The sequence below is a fragment of the Diabrotica undecimpunctata genome, chromosome 3 (assembly GCF_040954645.1).
Source record: "Diabrotica undecimpunctata isolate CICGRU chromosome 3, icDiaUnde3, whole genome shotgun sequence".
In the NCBI taxonomy this organism is placed as follows: Eukaryota; Metazoa; Arthropoda; class Insecta; order Coleoptera; family Chrysomelidae; genus Diabrotica; species Diabrotica undecimpunctata.
In genome coordinates, this window is record NC_092805.1 from 62,922,607 (window position 1) to 62,944,070 (window position 21,464).

The following is a 21,464-nucleotide window of genomic DNA, read 5'->3' on the forward strand; positions in this document are numbered from 1 at the left end:
GACCGTCTAGTCGAACTACCCATAAGTAAGCTTGATTCAGAGTACAATAATGTACATGGGTAAAATATACCCAGCCACATCGACCAAGTTTTGTTTAGTAGCCACAATGACGCAGAGTTAAAAGTACCTTGCTTTGCTAACCTCTAAATGTTATGTTGTAACGTTTTTGTTGCTGACGGATGCAATTTTTGGCCTTTAAATGACTTAAGTGAACTAAAGAAGTATTACAAAATGTTATCACATGTTTTTGGTTACAAGCCAAACTTGCGTTAATAGTGACAACAGAAATACTCAGAAACAGTTTTAATTACAAGACCACTTAACAAAATAGGAATTAATCATGTCGAACCTTTCTTTATAAAGTCGACAAAATTACGTAATGGTATATTTCAAAAATATTACATAGCCATTTTCGTATATATGGTAAACACTGATCATATACAAGTCGTTTTTTCTCCTAAATTAAATTTTAACTTACCTTAATAAAATTATTTTAAATATTGGTCCTGGGAGTCCTTTTATTATAGCGGAGGCATTAAGATGGCAACGGCCTTGTAGTACGACACCATTTATCTAAAAAAAATTAAAATGTAGTAAACCTTTTTTCAATTCCTATATTGCGTAAATAATGACGACTGTATCCTATAAAAAGAACATCTAAAACAAAAAGGACTAGAATAACAGATTTATAATCCCAAATAGTAAAAGGTTTAAAGATAAATAGTCAAGTTTCACATTAGCAAGAGAAACACATGATAACCGTCTAAATTGATATGTTAAATAGCAACCAGAGGCAATGCCATAGAAATCAATAAGCAAATAATTAGGAAAAATCTTAAATCAAAAAGAAAATTATATAAAAAGTTCATTTCATCTGTACATAGAGAAATTTAATAGATAAAAATTTTTTAATTAGGGGTGTATATTAATATTATAAACTGACTTAAGTGAATACATTTGGTAAGAACCATCTTAAATAATTAAATATACTCCTTGTATAAGATTGTCCTTTCCGTGAACTTTTGTATCGAGTTGAATGTGATATTAAATTTGAAGTAAGCTAAGATGACCGGGTCATCCCAATAGCTCAGAACATGATATATGTCGTTCGGTGTCTAATATTAACCAGTAACGTTACACCCATATACAGTGCTCCTCAGTATATAGTCTATCTGTCTGCCTGCACTTGTTTCATCCATTCTGTTTAGAAGAATCGTGCGTGCTATTACTTCGTGGGAGGAGTTATCCCTATATCAAGATATAGGTACACGCAAAATCGTCTTCTGGTTTTCCAGAAAGTATTTCACTCTTCGTACAATATGTCGCCGAGCCATTTTTATAAAAAAACCTGCTCTATAGGCAGACTTACCTGGTGTCAGTTTTGCCTAGAACCGTAAGTCATGGTATGCAGTCCAGTCTGCTGCCATGTGTTTAGTGTTATCAGTTTTGTTTTATAGTTAGAAAAGAGCACCCTAAAAAGTTCTTTTAGTGTCTTATCATCATTCTCAGTGTATTCACTTAAGTGCTTTGGGAGTGATGGAATACTTATCTAAAGGTCCTTTAAGAGTACTCTATGGAGTATTGACATTTCTTCCGGCGGTGTTCTATCTTCGCACAATAGCTTCTGGTATAAATAGAAATTTTACAATAATGAGTATTTTGTCTTAATTTGATTTTGTTTTCTTAGACGGGTCCCTATCACTATCTCGGGAAAGCAGGCGAGAAACATAAGGCATTTAGTCATATTATTGAAGTCGGCTGCACTTAAGTTCTTCTCCCCCCCCCCACAGGCCGTTCATAGCCCTTTCCATATTAACAGTCTACTTATTTCAACCATAGAGTTTCCAATTTGTTGATCATCAGGTCTGCTTGAGCCTGATCTAGTTGAGAATAAAGGTGATTTTATCATATCGCTCATTAAAGTTACTATTAAAATTATATTATTCTTCCGAGATCTCTTTTTAAATTCGGGTTCTGCCAGTTTCGCCGCTGAGGGTTTTCTTTGGTCTACGTCACAATAGCCACTTTTTTATTTTCTTTTTCCTAGCTTTAGATAGGCGTTTGTTAATTATTAACTTAAAATCTATTCCTCTCAAGACACATTCTTGCCCCATTTGTAAAGAGAAGACCAAATTAAGCCCCCGGAGTTGTCTCTCTGATAATTCCCGTTAGGTTTTATTTATCAGTCGTACATTAGTTAGCCCCTTTCTTTTTATTCTTGTCTCGCTGTCTATTTTTGTTTCCCCGAATTGAGGTTAAATACTATCATGGTAGTGCGACCCTAAGTCTATAATCACCCTATAACAGTTTTAGTTAAATTTTTTATTTTATAAAGTCCCCTTATGTAATATTTTTTCTATAAAAATTACTACTACTATATTTGGCTAGCTACTTTTATAGACCAGGTATATTTTATCTACTTTATAATATAAAATTTAGTTTTCCACTACCAAAAAGTATATTTTAAACAAATTTCTAACATTACCTCAAGAATTTCATCACCAACTTTAATGTCCCCTGATTTGTAGGCAGATCCCTGTGGATTAAGACCGCAAACAAAAACGGCCATACAATTTCTGTCTTTATGGCCAGCTAAACTGATGCCTATATCCTGAGAATATCGTTCCAATTGTACAGTAACGATGTTATGACTTACACTGAAATATTTCTTTTTTATTTTACCTAAAAATGGAGTTTTTGGTAAAAACATAATTTTCTAAATAAAATATATCATACAAACCAATTTATTAAATAATTAAAGGGTACAGGGAAAAAACGGGCTAAGTCAATTTTTGGCGAATTTGAGATATTGACGTTATCCTATAGAAAACACGTTATATTTTGTCTGAAACGTATACAAAAACACGATACGTCAGGAAATATGTAATAGGAAAAATATCCTGTAATAGGAATAACTTCTTGATTTTTCTATCAAAAAAATTTTTCAATGCTTTCAGTTTTTTTAACCTAAGGATCTCAGATATAGTCGGTTCGCTATTCCCAGTCCGAACTGTCTAGTGAATTTAGTAATTATTTTTTTGCGAAGTTAGTTACGTTATGACAGACTAGAAGTGGCTGGAAATTACTATACAACCAAGCACACGTACTCATAGCCAATATTAATAGTAAACAAACTAAATGGTAAATAAAATAGAACTTTACGAATTACCGACAATAAATATTTATATGCGCCATATAATAAATAGTTATGTTAAATTATAACAACCGAAATATATTTTTTAAATATATACTACCCAAAATTTTATGGGTTTAGTATACACTTCCACTATTTATAATAATTCTCCTTTTTTCAATGAAAGAAGTCTGTAATAAAAGTTTATTTAAGCTGTTAATACTGTGAGATAGGAACTTTTGTGTTGTAGGTTTTCAGCTATGAATCTGTCAGAATATGCCCGAGCTGAGCGAATGAACCTTAGTTTAAAAACGTAATGGTAAAAAAAACAAATTCTGACTTTAAAAACTTTAGTGTTTGTAGCGTTTTGACCTTTAAAATTGCTTTATCTTAAAATCATAAAATGTGACTTAGCCTGTTTTTCCCCTGTACCCTTCAATTTATTTTACAATTACTCCAGTCGTCAGAGACGAAAATTTCACTGAACCTCTAAAAATTATACGATCAAGCTGAATTTTTGCTGAAAACGTCAATTTGGGGACCCTAAAAAGGTACAAAAAGTTTGTCACTCCTACTCCTGGGCTTCCCCCTGAAACCCCCCCTCGTAGGGGAAAAACGGAAAATATTGATTTACCAAGAATCTGTACGCTATTGAAAAAAATTATATCAAATAAGAAATGTAGCTAAGATTGAACAAAAAATTTATATTAGCCCTTTTTGTGGAGAACAGACCATTCTCTCAGAAAAAACGCTTGAAGCGACCGACGATTTCGAATGTCAGTTACGTGCACAAAATCAATTTTCTAAATAAAATTTGTATTAACTCGACCGTAAAAATTCGATATCTTTTGATCAAAGTGTCCTATCGACGAAAATCAAGATGAGTTTTAAAGTATTTTATCACTTCCATTGACTGGCCACTATATAATTTCCATTATTAAAACCTACAGATCTTTAAAACCTATAGCAATTATAACCTTAATTTTGAGTTTTGGCAACAATTATGAGGCATTTTAAATATACCTAAATAACGCTGAATTTAAACTTTCACATTACAAACGATCTAAAACCTTTAAATTAGCCTCTTTTTGATTGCAGAAGTACGTTTTTTTAAACAACATAACCTCTGCTACAAATTCCATCCAATGCCGTCTTTGTAGAAGCATATCGTTTGTAACGTTTGATAGTTTAAATTCAGCGTTTTTAGGCATATCTCAAATGCTTCAGAATTGTTGCCAAAACCCAAAATCGAAATTTATTTAACAGCTTTGTAACAACTGACTTCATTTGCGACAAAATGCAAAAATTGCATACTAAGGCTGCACTCTTTACCTTTTACAGTGCGTCTTGATTTTTCTCTATATGATACTCTGATCAAAAGATATCGAATTTTTACCGTCGAGTTGATACAAATTTAATTTCAAAACTGCAAATATTATTTCGCTCGCGTAACTGACATTCAAAATCGCCGGTTGCTTCAACTGTTGTTTCTTGTTTGAAACATCTTTTCTACGGTGTACAGATTCTTGCTAAATCAATGTCTTTTTGGGGTCTGAAAATTGACATTCTCATCAAAATTCAGCTTGTTCGTCTCGTTTTTAGAGATTAAATTTCTGACGACTGGACTAAATCAATTATTTATATAATAATATCGAAACATCGAATTAATATTTTGCATATGTGACTTTGATAATTGTCTATTTTATTGCAATTGACGACTCATTATAAATACAAATCTTCACAAAATCTTTAAATAATAAGGGTGGCCAAAGTTAAATTAATCAAAACAATATACTTTCCCATCGAAATGTACTTAAAGATATTATTTTAAAAAAGGTCCACCCTGTTCACATAGAAATTACAATACAAATTCAAGTTTATATACCTAATACAGATATGAAAATAAAGGGCCAATGTCGCAGCATTAAAAAGAGACAGATTTTAGAGGAGAAAAATTATACGTTAATTATTATTAAAGCGGATAAATCCTATTGATATTTATTTAGTTATGTACATTTAGGCAATGTAGATACCTAAATTAAAAACTTACTGACTAAATTATAAATCTGTATATCTTTTTATCTTAATCTGAATTAGATTCATTGTCCTGTTTAATAGAAATGATTATCAAGAGTCAACAATTTTTCTTCCTATCTTTTTATGTGGTTTACGGCGTTGATTCCGTATAAAATTTAATAAGAATTTTTTTGGTTATCCTAATACTAGAGTCTATATTTATTCTATTGCATTTAGTTGACAATTATACGATGGCAAAAGTATCAGTTATCATTTTCTTTCCTCAATGACATATTTTTTAAATTGATTTAGGTTACCTTGCAATTCATAAGAATTCCGATTGTATCATAGTGGTACCATAGGTATAATGTATTGTGTTAGTAACTTTTTCACTAATTTTGGTAATAGTTAATAATTTTGGTAACTCTGCCTGTATTGGTGTGGGGTGAATTGAGTAGCTCCATAACCGATGCAGCCGGTCTCAAGCCCGGATAAAAGAGGAGGGATAGAGGAGTAACACTTCTAAAAAAAACCCGGGTTCAACTGGCCCGGTTGATAGCACCCTGTAAGGGCTCTTTGTCTAGGATTACAGACGAAGGGTAGATGATGCTCTTAAGCTGCAGTGAAAGCAAATCGTCTAGGCGAAGGAAAACTCCAAAATTAAACCCTGGCCCTCCAAGTCGGGGGTTGAGGCATCGGGCTAACTCTACGTTACTCAGAAAAAAATGAAATGTTAAAAAACCCAGCAAAACGCCTCGAAATGAATTGATCAACAAACGACGACGTACGCTACGAAAAAGGAGTATGAATTTCGGAACTTGGAACGTGCAAGGTTTTAGACCTAAAATAAATGAAATAATGTATGAAATGAGTAAGCTGAAATTGGACATCACAGTAATTACCGAAACAAAACAAAAGGGCCAAGGATCAGAAAACATCGGAGAATATGATCACTTCTACAGCGGGGTACCAAAGGAGAAAAGAGTTCACTAAGGTGTTGCCATATCAATACATAAGAAGCTAAGAAAATACATAACTACTTGGGAGGCCATAAACAAGAGAATGATAAAAATGAACTTTACGATTAGAGGACACAAATGCACAATCTTGGGTGTATATGCAGTAAATGATGACGCACCAGTAAACATTAAAAACGATTTTTTTGAGAAATTGAATTTAGAGGTTGCAAAAGTCGGCACATCTCGAGAAATTATCATCTTGGGAGACTTATACAGCAGAACTGAAAAAAACACCATAACTCGGTTATAGGTCAATTCGGAGGGGACCACGTAAATGATAATGGTACCAGACTAATATCCCTATGCGAATAAATGAAATGAAAATTACAAATGGATTTTTTCAACACAGAAACATACAGAAATACACATGGACGCAAAATACGAGAGGGTTAGAATCAATTATAGACTACACAATTATACGACAAAAGACAAATATGATTGTACAAGATGTAAGAGTATTGAGAGGAGCTACCTGTGGAAGCGATCATTACTAATTAAAAGTTAAGATCAAATTTGGAGTAAATAAACCTAAAGAAGAAAAAGAAGGAAATGAAAGGGAGAAAGAAATACAGAAGAGGTATAACCTAATCAGCTTAGAACAAGAAAGCGTGAGAGAATTATACAGAAATAGATTAAAACAAAAGTTGGAAAATAAACAATTTAACAATAATGAAGAACATTACACTCACATAAAAAATTATCTCCAGGAGGCAGCAACAGAAGCCATTGGATACCAAATCCAGAATCAAAGAAAACTTCCATATTGGTTTGACAAAGAAATAAAACAAGAAATAAAGAAGAAAAGAGGCCAATATCAAAAAGTCTTAAATACAAAGAATATAACGGATAAAACAATCTACAAGGAGTCTCAAGCTAAAGTACGAAAAATAATATGTCGGAAGAAAAATGAAATATGGCAACAAAAGTGTAACATGATAAATTCACATCTAGAAGGACGAAGAAGCACAGAAAGTTATAGAGTCTTAAAATCTTTACGACAAGATAAGAAGAGAGACATAGTGTCAACAATAACAATGGATGACTGGGATCAATATTTTGCGAAACTCCTAAGAGAAGATAGACCACAATTTAAAGACAGCAACAAACACACAAAATATAAATATTTTAACTTCGCCCATACGAATAACAACGAAAGAAGTGGAAGATGTATGTAGATCTCTAAAAAATAACAAAGCTCCAGGTAACATCCCTGCAGAGATAATTAAACACTGTACAACCAAACTATATACAAGTTTAGCCAAACTGTTCCAAAACCGCATTAATGGAATGACAACTTCAGAGGAGTGGAAGACATCATTTATATCCACTATACACAAAAAAAGGCAGAAGGGATGAATGTGACAATTACAGAGGCATTGCCGTGACAAACTCTATCAGTAGAATATACGCGAAAGTAATTAAAAACAGAATAGAAAGCGAATATAAAGACTTAGAGGCTGAGGAACAGGCAGGATTTAGGGCAGGTAGATCTACTACTACTACTACTACTAGAAAATAGCCGTTAATCAAGAAGTACATTTATTGTATGTAGACCTACGAAAGGCTTAGGATAGCGTGCCACATTATAAATTATGGGAAGCGTTAGAGAAAACAAGCATAAGCATGAATTTAATAAATGCGACGAAGTAACTGTACTCTAATGCTAACTCAAAGGTAAAGGCTGGAAATAATCTATCAAGTGGATTCCAAATGAATAAAGGCCTAAAGTATGGCTGCTAAGTCTCTTCCCGAAATTATTTAAAATTTATCTAGAACAAGCTTTAAAACGTGGAAGCGCAAATGTAGAAATATGGGAATGCCGATTAACAACAATAGCATATACACTTTGTCATTTGCAGATGATCAACTAGTGATAGCACAAGATTGTGAAGATATTAAGTATATGACTCAATAATTAATCGAGGAGTATAAAAAATGGGGACTTGAAATCAATATCCAAAAAACCGAGTATATGTGTATCGGCGGGAAACAAAATAACCTCATATTGGAAGATGGAGAAGTTATCAAACATTGCAACACACATAAATATTTAGGTATGATCATCACAAAAGAAGGCAACGTAGACGACACAATTGAGGAGAAAAACAACCAAGCAAGAAAAGCAATTTCCCTTCTCAATAGTATCCTTTCGGATAAATCAATCTCTAATAATAATGAGCACAAGATATATAACACAATCATTAAAAGTATAATTACCTACAGTAGTGAAGTATGGCAAATAAAGGAAAGATACAAGAGAAAACTTGAGGCAACAGAAATGGATTTCTGGAGACGTTTTGCTGGAAAATCTAGTCTAGAAAAAGTAACGAACATCAGAATAAGAGAAATTATGAAAGTAAAATATACAATAGTAGACGATATTGATACCCAACAACTCAAATGGTACGTTCATGTACAGAGAATGTCTGAAGAACGTCTCCCAAAACAAGTCTTAGTGTGGACCCCTCACGGTAGAAAAAAAAGAGGAGGATCCCGCCTTTAACGTTTTAAATTGATCTATATGTAAATTTTTTGATAGTGCTCACATATTGCCCTATCCAGCATATAATTGTACACATTGTTCTTTAATGAGAAAAATATTACCATCCCTAACAACGTTTAATATTTTGGCCAGTGTTGGAATCTCCCTGTTTAATATACAGTAAAACTTCTGTTAACGGACACCTCTTCACAATGGAAACCTCTGCCGAACGGACAGTTTTTAGGTCATCGAACATTTCATATTTGGGTAAATAGGAAGACACCATCAAACAACGGACTCTCTTCACAACGACTTTGGACAAAATTTGTCTACAGTTTTAAAAAATTATTGTAATTTTACCTGCCAACAACGGACAGTCAGGTAAAAGTGATTAAGGGCTCCGAAAATCCAAATATGTACATAAAACCAATTATATAAGTAGGTGCTTATGGTCATAAAATTAGGTAAAGTTTGTTTAGCAGTAAATGGTTGACTTCAATTAGTACCGACTATAAACATCCTGGGTTAACCGATAATAGTATAAAAGGCCCGGTTTCAGGTAACATTTTAATATGTTTCCTGGCAAAATTTGTCAATCGTCATTTCTTAATGTTGATTTAATTGCGTGCAATCCAAACTCATTATAATTTTATTAATACAGATAAGACTTATATTGACGAAACTGTACTAATAAGAGGGTTTTTCGAATTCGATGGTAGTGAGCGACGGGTTTGCTAATCACCTTTTAAGTGGTTTTCAAGTATTTATATAATACGTTTATGGAACTGAACACCAACAACTATTTAAATACGAGTTCTTGATAAAATTTGTTTGTCTTTATGTATCACGGGAAGTGTTAAGTAGTATTACTCATTTTATTCATTACGTTTTCTATCATTATGTGGCGTCCGTGGGATAATAATAATGGGGTTCCTTCTAGTGTTCCGGTAAAGAATAAACATTTATCTGTAGATGCAAAGCAAATTTTAAAAACTTACTTAGTTACTTACTTAAAAGAGGACTTGACACAACTTCCGCTACGAGTGAAATTTGCGATTTGACGAAAATACCTCTGACCACAGTAAAAAGAATTACATCAAATCCCATAGAAACAAGAAAAAAACGTAAAGATTCCAGTTCCATCAAATGCATGGACGAAACTGATAAGGATTTTATACGTCGAAAAGTCTATACCATGTACGAAAAACAAGGTATATACCTACATTAAGAGCTCTGATGGTGTGGCTGTACAGGCGAATTCTAAGGATATCATGGACAGACAAGATAACCAACGAGACCGTATTACGAAGAGTGGGCAAAGAAAGAGAGGTGATGTATACCATTAAAAGGAGAAAGTTGGAATATTTCGGACATATAATGAGAAACAGCACTAAATACAGATTACTGAAGGTAATCCTACAGGGTAAAGTATTCGGAAAGCGAGGAATTGGGAGAAGGAGAATATCATGGTTGAAGAACCTGAGGAAATGGTTCTCCACAACATCAACGAATCTATTTAAAGCATCAGTCAATAAAATAATTATAGCCAGAATGATTGCCAATATTCGGAACGAATAGGCACTGAAAGAAGAAGAAGAGCTCTGAAGCAACGGCTCAATATTGACGAAACCCAAATAAGCTGTAGCCTCACCAGCTTATGGAAAATTTTTAAAAATATGGGCTTTCTATATCGAATAATTGACAAAAGACAAGTAATTATGGAATCTCATAGATTACAAAAATGGTGTTATGAGTATATAACTTCGATAAGAAAATTCCTTTCTGAAAATCGTCCGATAGTTTACCTCGACGAGACATGGTTTGACACACATTCAACGCGACCTAAAGGATTTGACGATTCCTCTGGTAAATGTAAGATAGAAGCTCCGTCAAATAAAGCGAAAAGAATAACGATTTTACATGCTGGATCAGAAACTGGTTGGGTTCCAAATTCCCTGTGGATTTCTGCGGATTAAAGACTCCTGCGTCGACTACCATGGAGATACAACGGCAGAACTTTTTGAAGAATGGTTCAAAATGTAATATTGTAGAGTTAATAAAAAAATGTGTCAATGATATTCTTCCAAGTAGTTGGAGAAATTCAGTCCGACACGTAATAAGTAAAGAAAATTCATATGTTCATGTAGATCATAATATAATTGAACCGATCATAATTAATTTAGATGAGGATAGCGATAGCGAAACAGAACTATGTGTGGAGTGATACTGTCATCAAGTCTACAAATGTTACGATTAAAAAATGGTCTTTTCAGAACCACAAATTATTATTAATGTTTGTTTTTCTATAATCTTAGCAATTAAAATAGATTTAATTTATTTTAAAATTCATTTGAAAACATTACTTTCGGGTATATAAGGCAAAGCAATATATTTTACATCCGTTTTTTGGTTTTTGTAGTCGTAATTATTGTAAATTTTGTGGATCCTTTGCTTTATTATAGGAGTACCGTGTAGTCAGTGTTAGTTGTCCAAAGACCAACTCTGTCTACTTCGTTTGCTTATCGCTCTAGACCGGTCTTAACAATGGGCCTATTTCGATAAATTTAATAATATTCACGACCGCACCAATTGAAGTCAACAATTTTCTGCTAAACAAACTTTACTTTAGGTACATCGAGTTTGATTTGGAAAAATCTATTTCAGAATTTATTTATCCTTTGTACGTATTTCTAAATTAGTTGCGATATTCTAATCTAAGGGTAACAATGTCTTCGACTAAAAGAAAGTTTTTAAATTTGGACGAAAAAATATCGGTGATAAAAGCATCTGAAAAAAATAATTATAGTGTTCGAGTTTTGACCGAAAAGTTTCAAATAGGAAAAACTCAAGTGAGTGACATTTTAAAGAAAAAGGCCGATTTATTAAAAAAGTAGTATAGTGAAAGTGGAAGTGTCCAAAAAAAAATTAAAACTGAAGGTGTTGCCGTTGATACTATACTGAAAGTTTTCTTTTGTAAAGTGAGAAATAAGAACATTCCATTATCTGGACCGATAATAAAAGAAAGAGCTTTAAAAACGGCGAAAGAACTTAATTTGAATTTTAAAGCTTCCAGTGGTTGACTTGAGAAGTTTTGCTTAAGACGTAACATTAAATTTAGAGCAATTTCTAAAGAAGGTGCAAATGTTAACCTTGACGTTTCAGAGTGGCAGAGAAAACTGCCAAATTTATTAAATGGTTATTTACCTGAAGATGTTTATAACGCTGGCGAGACTGGTATTTATTATAGAGCCTTACCAAGTAAAACTTTTACATTTCGTATTGAAAAGTGCACTGGAGGTAAATCTGCTAAGGAAAGGCTGACCGTATTATTGATGGCCTGGATGACCAGAGATATCATGACAGATTGGCTGCACAAATTTGACAGAAAAATGCAACGTCAAAAAAGAAAAATTCTTTTATTTCTAGACAACGCAACATCCCATCCGGATATTTAGTTATCTAACATATCGATAATATTTTTACCACCTAATACTACAGCACATTGTCAACCGTTAGACCAAGGAATAATCAAAAACCTTTAAATCTCTGTACAGAAAGTTTTTGCTGAGAAAAATTTTATCATCTATAGAATGTTCTTTATCAACGGCTGAACTGGAGAAGTCCATTACCAGACTTTGAAAGTATTGCAAAAGAAACTTGGTCCATAATAAACGATCTTCAAAATAAAACTATATATATATATATATATATATATATATATATATATATATATATATACAAGGATTTCCACAGTTTTCACTGTATTCCTTCACTCAACCGTTTTCTCCAATTTTTTATGTTTAGCCAGTCCCCTTCCTGTAGGTTTTTTCTACTCATTGCTTCGTCCACTTCATGTCTGAAAGATCTTCGGGGTCTGCCTCTCTTTCTTCTTCATATCGGGCTCCACTCTGTTATTCTATTTATCCATCGATTTTGGTCTGCTCTTCTGACATGTCCGTACCAGGTTAACCTCTTCTGTTCGATGTAGTCTATTATGTCGGAGTTCATTCCCATTCTCCTCTTAATCTCCATGTTATTTATTCTATCTCTTCTTGTTACTCTGCAGCTTCTCCTTAGGAATTCCATCTCTGTTGCTCTTATTTTGTTTATTGGTTTTCTTATTTATTGTCCAATTTTCACACCCATAAGTGAGGATACTTCTTGTCATGGTATTATATATTTTTTTCTTTGTTTTCATGCTGATGTTCTTATCCCATAGTACCGAGTTCAATTTTCGTATGCAGTCTCTTGTTTGTCCTAGTCTATTTTTTATATCTTCCTCCGTTGTTCCTTTGTAACTAACACATCTTAAATATTTTCCATGAGTTGACTTCCGTGTTCCGAGTTCAGTGATTTTACTTACATTAAGTTCGTTAATGTGAGTAATTTTTATTTCTAGAAGAATTAGGATTTCCCCGAATAGTTGCGGTTACAGAGCACTGGAGCTTGAAGTCAACGAGCCTTTTTTGTAGAAAAATATACCACACTTGCTAGGTATGATCGTAAGTTCAGCTTCTAGTGGCACCCCCTAATTATTTCTACAAATAATGATTTCTCTCCGGTAACAACATAAGACTTTCTGTTGAATGAAGCCTTCTTCAAGTTTTCCTTAGTCTATAATTAATCTTAATCTATACATTCTTTGCATTTATAAATCACTTCTGACTGACTCTTCCACTGAACTATTTTTTCAGAACCTGCTAAATTTGTTAGATTGTAACCGTTTCAAAAGATTTAAAAGAAACTCATTATATATTTCGATTATTTTTTTTTTTAATAAAACTTCTAACCCCATCTATCTGTCAAGTACCTACTTGTAGCCGACTCAAGGATTCTTCTGTAATTCCCAAATATCTCCGGTAGATCAGCCTATTCATCAACTTGTCACTCACGCCCAATTTCCAGAGAGCGCAAGAATAGCGTTTGGTGAGCTAATAAATCCTTTTCTTGTCCATATTTCAGATAGATATTTATTTTTTAAACCCTTATTGGAGATGCTGATATTATATTTCTAATACTCGTCGCAAGATAGTATTGCTATGGAGTTATTCCAGATCATGGCCCAGTAGCAGTATCTTTTTATGGAATCCCTAACCCCTCTTATCTAGGATGGTGGTGATTTGATATAGTACGTAGCTGAATCAATGGTTTATTTGGTGACTGATTAAATAAGAAGAGAAACAGAGCAGATTAAGGTTGTACCAATTTTTATTATACCTACTTTCAAGACAACAGAAATGATTATGAACTCAAAAAAAAATGAAAATATAATGAAGTGTTCTAATTTAATTTAAAGGTTTATTTTCTTCATTGTTCCTAGTTGATAAATAACTATATTATTTTCAATGTAAACAAATTTCGAAATTTGGGGTTAATATATATATATATATATATACATTCATTTTCTTTATAACCAATTCTTAATTTAATACGATATAAAGATTTTTTGTTTATGATAATGTTAACATAAAATAATATTTTGGAATCCCTTTGGGATGACGTAACTTTTAATGTTTTCTTTTTGTTCATTACTAAGAAATAATAAAGAATAGTTTTCTTGTAAACTTTCAATAAATCTTAATTTTTTTTGCTCTTCCCCTTCGAGGATAAACCAGGGGTGGCGTCCAATAATAAATTATAATTTCATATTATCTAATTGTGCTTGAATTTAAGATACGATATAGTTTCTATATGTTTAAGAAAACCCCGCCCAATTCTCTTCGACAGTGAGCGATTCTGGCTTGTATATATCATTGTAGCACGGCAAGTGTTACAAAATGGCGCCCAACGTGGGGCATGTTTTAAATTTGCGCTATTTGTGTTATCGTTACAAAATGTCGCCCAGCGTGTGGGGCTTTTGAATATTCCTGTATCTTCAGAGTTTTTTTCAATATTATTAGTTGTTTTGTACCCCCCTGTATATGTGGTTAATTAAGTCTGTATGTTTTGAACCATTTTTTTGGTTAAATTGTGTATTTGTTTTATCCAATTTTTCATTAAATCAACCCTGCTACTATTTTAGAATTTTTTGCAAAGTATTTATATGTATTCGTTTTTAATCTTCGTAAAATTACGTAGAAATATTCTCGTCGTATTTTTAATTTTGTGAAATACTTAAAACGTATTTGGAATGATGTAATAATTTACTGCTTACATTCGAATTTCTTTTTGTCGGTATTCTTAATGTGAACGATTATGTTTATTCCCCGTCCGCGTAAGGTAAACATTCCATGTTAGAGAAATTTTGTTTACGTTCATGAAGTAAGTAATCTTTTTTTAGTGTTTAGATTGATTGAAACCTTGAATTTATTCCGGCTAATATGTTCAAGCATTTTATATTCTAGTCCTCAATTTCTTTATCTTTGCAGTTCAGTCTTTTATTTTGTTTATAAGAACCATAATAATTATATTCCTCAATGTGTTTATTTTAAATAAACGAAATGGCTCTTAGCGTTTGTTATTTGAAAAATCAATTAAGTGAATTTTATTTCTTGACCTTGATTCATGGTTTTTATTTACGGCAAACAGCCGGGAATTATATCTATATACAGGCTGTCCCGACCTACCTAATTTTAAAATGTGTTATCTGGATTTTTGCAGAATACTTACGCGAAATATTCTTTTTTTTGCGGTGATTTGAAGTTGAGTTCTTTAACTTTGAATGTTTAATCTGTTATCTGTTAAATTTTCTTTTTAATTTGTCTTTCGTTTATTTTAAAAATTTATTTTTTCATACTTTAACTTTTTCATACTTTGAAAAGAAAACTTTATTTCCTGAATAGGAAAATGCTTTCTATATTTTACAGTCCATGGTTATTTTGTTTTCCAAGTATAAGGAAATAATGATATAACTTCGTTTCTCTCTGCCTAAGGCGTCTTTGTTGAGAATATAGGGCGGAAATATTGTTATTTTCCTTCTGTTATGTTAATTTTATGTCTTTGTGTGGTCAGATGTAGTAGAAGTATGTTTTTGGTACTGGAACTTATTGTTATTTGTGGTTTTACCTCTTTCTTTTCTCGAGATGTCCTGTAGGACGTACAGGCACGTGACCTGTATTATTGTATCTTGAGTTATTTGTGTGATGTCAGACTACTGGTATACCCAGCAGCTTTCTTTTTTTGTCGTTGACATTTTTGCGGTCTTCTAATAGTTTATTAGACCACATATATCTTTTTGCTTTGAGACTTTTGGCTAAGGCTCAAAAGCTTTCATTTATTATCTTGTGTTCATGATATGGTACAAGTGAAGGTTGAAGTAGTTTACTGTTGTCTATTGTGACTCTTTGTATATACAGAGGTGAAACAACCCGCTGCCACCTATTGTGAATTTATCTTTTATCTTTATGTCGACGTTAAGACCACGTTTGTTTAACATTTGAAATAGTTCTGGTACTACCGTTAAATGACCCACTGAGAATTAAAAGTTTATATTATTTTGACTCTGTTAGAGTTCTGCTAAAGAATGGTAAACATTTCTTTGTGATTTATATGACGACCATATTGGATTCAATTAGGTGTCAAAAATGTTTTACTGTTCAACTTTTTTTATTGTTGCGGTGTGTTACATCCAACATCACGATTTTTTATTATTGACGATGGACTGTAATATTTTTCTATTTCTTTGAAGATTGTAATGAATCTTCCGTTCCTTTTAAGTCTTATTGTAAGTTTTTGTTTCGTGGAAGACTCTTACGATTTTTTTGTTTCTTTTGGAAACATCAGTCTTAGACTGAACTGTTTGTGTAGCGATTGTGGCTTGTATGCCATAAACCCCCTTTTCTTTCTTCTTCTCCAAGATGTGTATTAACGGTTTGGATTTATTTTCTTCTTTTGTCTTTCTGGAAGTTTTCTTGCTTGGAAATTTTCTTCTGTGATCAATCCCAGAGGATATTCTTATGGAACTATTGGCCATCCTGTCTTTCTTCTTTTGCGTTAGTTTAATTTTCAACCAGTGGTTGGAAATTCATTCATTGCTTGACTGTCATAGTCAACTTTATTATTGTTTGATGCTATTTAGGTTGTCTACCTAGTGGATAACCATAGCGAAGCTTGCTGAAACTACTTAGTTGGCCACCCGCCTTTGTTGAGCTGGAAGCATCCTTCTTTTCGCTCCCAGAAACTTTAACACTGGTCTGTTCCACACTTTTGGTTAGGTTAGAGCCATGTTTATAGAAATCTGCCATTGGTCGTTGTGCCTAATAGCCAACGAACTGCATCTGATGTCGATTCATCAAATCGAGCATCCAGTTTAATTTTGCATGTTAATATGTCGTGATTTTTGTTTATTTTTTTGTTTTATTTAGATCTAAAACTTATCTAAGTCAGTGTTTCGTCGGATAATTCAGATTTGTCTGAAACCGAATAAATCGGTTTTCTTAAATTTTTAATACCTTTCTTCTAAAATGTTTAGTCCATTCTTAATTTTTAATTTTTTTGTTGATTCCCTTTACGCCTTTGCGTACTTAATCTTTGCTACCTTCTCCAGCGACTATTCAATCCCTCCGTGGCCCGTGTACAGGAAGAGTTGCGCTAACGCGAACTTTATCCTGGAGGGGATTCGTTTCCTTTCCAAATTTTTTTTGGCGTGGGGTCAGTACAGCACTGATACCCTAGTACTTAGTACATTGAATACCACTTTGATTCGGCAAATCTGTCCCCTAGTGCTTCTTTCCCTTCAGGAAGTTGACACGTTTCAATTTTTTTGAGCTGTCTCGACAACCCTTGTTTTATGTCGGTGGTGTTGACTATTAGTCAGGGAGCATCCTGCTATAGTCAAGTGGATTAGTGGACCTATCCCCATTCCAATTAATAATTTTGTGTATCTCAGATGTTGTCGCAAAGAGACGAGCCTCTGGAAGTAGTGTAGGAGACTCCGCACGTCGATCTCCAGAGCAACTCTGTTTGGCTCGCACCCCAGTTCGTTGAACTGTTTTACTTTTTATTATTATAATATTGATCATTTATTGTGTTCTATCTATATATATGTATATATATATAGATAGTTATGTCTATATATATGTATATATGTCGTATTTCTTTTCGACATAAATTTTATTTTTATCTTATCTTATTCTACTTCGGTATTATTCTCTCTCTAGTTTGTATTGATCGAGATCTTGAGTTTGTGCTACCCCGACCAAGAACCTATATTGATTTTAAGGGTGTTTGCAAAATTTAATCTCATTTTATTTTTAGAATGCCTTGGTAGAATGTGATATTTTTATGCTTATGTTAGTTTATATTACAATAAATTGTACATACCTTTAGTTATCTTCAAGTGGATACAAAATTCAATTTATCTTATTTTACGGATTTATAAATCCAAGTAATTTTTTTGGTATCTATACCAAAGATATCAAGATTCCTCTGTCTAGTTACCAATGATAGTTCATTATAGTATCTGTTCATTTTGCCTAAGTTTTACTCTTAGTGTGCAGACCTTTGAATTTCGACTCTCTATTCGAAACCCCCCAAAATAATGTTTGAAAAGATTATTGCTGTCTAACATCCTATATTCTGAATGGCCAGACACTGAGGAAGGCTAGGGATGAAGTAAGCGGATTCCCGCTAGTTGACTCGTCGGAATGATAAGCCATTCATAATTTTATTTCAGTAATAAATCTAGAATAACAGCCTCCCGCGTCAGGAAACTTTTTTAGTTCTCCAATACTTGTTTAGTTAACCCTACCCGAAGTTGACCTACCGATGTTGTCCCTATTATAGGCGGATGATACACGTTAGTTATCCCAAATTCTAGTTGTCATACTAATAACTAAACATCAGCCTTTTTTTTGTTTCTAAATATAGATGTGTCTTACAGAAATTCTGATGTCTACCTTTCCCAGTAAATTTATTAAGGCTTGTCTTTGTAGAACTTTAATGTACCCAATTTTGAACTATTAGTAACTCTTTCCTTTTATTTGTGTATTTCTAAATGTGTCTATAATGACGCGCTGCGTTATTACCTTATGTTATTCGTGGATTAAGTCATAGATGAAAGACTCTATGCTTCCGAACAAACGATGACACATTTGTATTTTGTATCTTATGGCGTTAATGATACGATTGTATTATTATTCTTATGTTATTCGTGGATTAAGTCATAGATGAAAGACTCTACGCTTCCGAACAAACGATAACATTATTTTTTTTGTGTTTTATTGTGTTAGGTCTCATAACGACTACGCAGTAAATTATCTGTTTTGTATCTTGGTGACAACACTAGTATGTTTTTCTTTATATTACTTATGAAATTTCAAATGGTAATATCTTAATTATATTATTTCAATTTAATGCGAGCATTTGGTCTCAAATAATGATTTGTAGATATGTTTTGTTTTATTCCGCTTTGTTCATGATATTGGTTATAGGTGAAATACCCTATGCATATTGAGAGTGAGAATGCATTTTTTTTTGTTTACATTTTTATAGTTGAGTCATAAATATTCTATGCGTTCTGTTTCGCTTTGTACTGAAATCTTTGAGTTGTTCCCACGTGAGTTGTGAAAGAAGGATTCTGTGAGTCCAGATTGTAGCTACATTTGTCCATTCTGTTTGTCTTACCTCTCCGTATATCTATTTCCACTTTTGAAAAGGTTAGTATGGTGTGCCACCATGCCTAGTCCGATTCCACGCTGGTACCCAGTTGAAATCGTGGGGAGGGCTGTGTAACCGTTTCAAAAGATTTAAAAGAAACTCATTATATATTTCGATTATTTTTTTTTAAATAAAACTTCTAACCCCATCTATCTGTCATGTACCTACTTGTAGCCGACTCAAGGATTCTTCTGTAATTCCCAAATATCTCCGGTAGATGAGCCTATTCATCAACTTGTCACTCACGCCCAATTTCCAGAGAGCGCAAGAATAGCGTTTCGCTCCTTTCTGTTAAGACCGTCCAACCGTTAAGACGTGTTTCCAAAGTGGGTCTCAATTCAGAGGTGAGCTAATAAATCCATTTCTTGTCCATATTTTAGATAGATATTTATTTTTTTAGACCCTTATTGGAGATGCTGATATTATATTTCTAATACTCGTCGCAAGATAGTATTGCTATGGAGTTATTCCAGATCATGGCCCAGTAGCAGTATCTTTTTATGGAATCCCTAACCCCTCTTATCTAGGATGGTGGTGATTTGATATAGTACGTAGCTGAATCAATGGTTTATTTGGTGACTGATTAAATAAGAAGAGAAACAGAGCAGATTAAGGTTGTACCAATTTTTATTATACCTACTTTCAAGACAACAGAAATGATTATGAACTCAAAAAAAATGAAAATATAATGAAGTGTTCTAATTTAATTTAAAGGTTTATTTTCTTCATTGTTCCTAGTTGATAAATAACTATATTATTTTCAATGTAAACAAATTTCGAAATTTGGGGTTAATATATATATACATTCATTTTCTTTATAACCAATTCTTAATTTAATACGATATAAAGATTTTTTGTTTATGATAATGTTAACATAAAATAATATTTTGGAATCCCTTTGGGATGACGTAACTTTTAATGTTTTCTTTTTGTTCATTACTAAGAAATAATAAAGAATAGTTTTCTTGTAAACTTTCAATAAATCTTAATTTTTTTTTTGCTCTTCCCCTTCGAGGATAAACCAGGGGTGGCGTCCAATAATAAATTATAATTTCATATTATCTAATTGTGCTTGAATTTAAGATACGATATAGTTTCTATATGTTTAAGAAAACCCCGCCCAATTCTCTTCGACAGTGAGCGATTCTGGCTTGTATATATCATTGTAGCACGGCAAGTGTTACAAGATGACCTGCCCAATAAAAACAAAAAAATTCTATGCAGTGACTTCAATATTAATTACACTACTGCTTGTGCAACCCAACTGTCTTTGATCAATATATGTGAATCGTATGGTCTCACAATGCACTGTAATTCTCCTACAAGAATTACTAAAACAGCATCAACCATAACTGATTGTATTGTTTCAGATTTTTCACCACTTGATGTACGCTCTATAATTATTAAAGCAGGACTATCTGATCAAGAAGCAGTATATACCAAGTTTAACACTCTCAAGAAACCCGACGTTTAGGTAAGATTTTTTCCGCTCAGAAATTCCAAAATTTATGCTTGACTTCTGGATGGCACTTCCCTTCTGTGAAAGTGGACTATAACTTTAGTGATTTTTTTAGATAGGCTTGTCTGTATTTTTAATAAGGCATTTCCTTTAATTACAATTAAGCCAAAACATCACAAACTCTGGACTACTAAAGGTATCCGCATATCGCCAAGAATATGCGTTCACTACTGTATATCAAGAAATTTAATACCAATACCTCTGTCACTGAATATATCACCAAGTACAGGGTAGCCTATCTAAAACCTATCAAAGCAGATAAATAGCGTAATATTAAAATCGTCTGGCAACCTCTAAAAGTGTTGTAAAAGAAACTTTGTCCATAATAAACGATCTTTAAAATAAAACTAAGACAGCTCAAACATTTTCTCTTCCAAACTCTGAAAATCTTAATGAATACTTCGTTAATGTGAGTAAAAATATAACATCAACTGTTTTGCGACAACAAGAATCCATTTCCTATCTCCCTTTTCATTTTTCTTGGGTATAGGTCCTACGTACCTTTAAAAAAGCAGATTTGAAGGACCTATTTCTTGAAAAAACTCGGAAGTGAAACAGTTCGCGTGTTAATGTACATATTGTGTTCAGCGCAATGACATACATAACCCCGGCACAATCCTGGTCTTTCCAAATCGACCATGACACTATTCATCTGAAAACTAGAGTGCCACAAGTAGATTCGGGAAGAACCCTTCCTTG

General features: G+C 33.0%; 1 protein-coding gene across 1 annotated transcript in view; it reads right to left on the reverse strand.

Annotated features, from left to right (window-relative positions):
* LOC140435622 (inactivation-no-after-potential D protein-like) overlaps positions 1–21,464 on the reverse strand; it is a 162,155-nt gene that overhangs the window by 77,700 nt on the left and 62,991 nt on the right. The window contains exons 7-8 of the mRNA XM_072524360.1: positions 2,486–2,682; positions 479–573 (exon numbers count right to left, since the gene is read on the reverse strand). Coding sequence (XP_072380461.1) covers positions 479–573; positions 2,486–2,682 — 292 coding nt within the window. The remainder of the gene's footprint in view (positions 1–478; positions 574–2,485; positions 2,683–21,464) is intronic.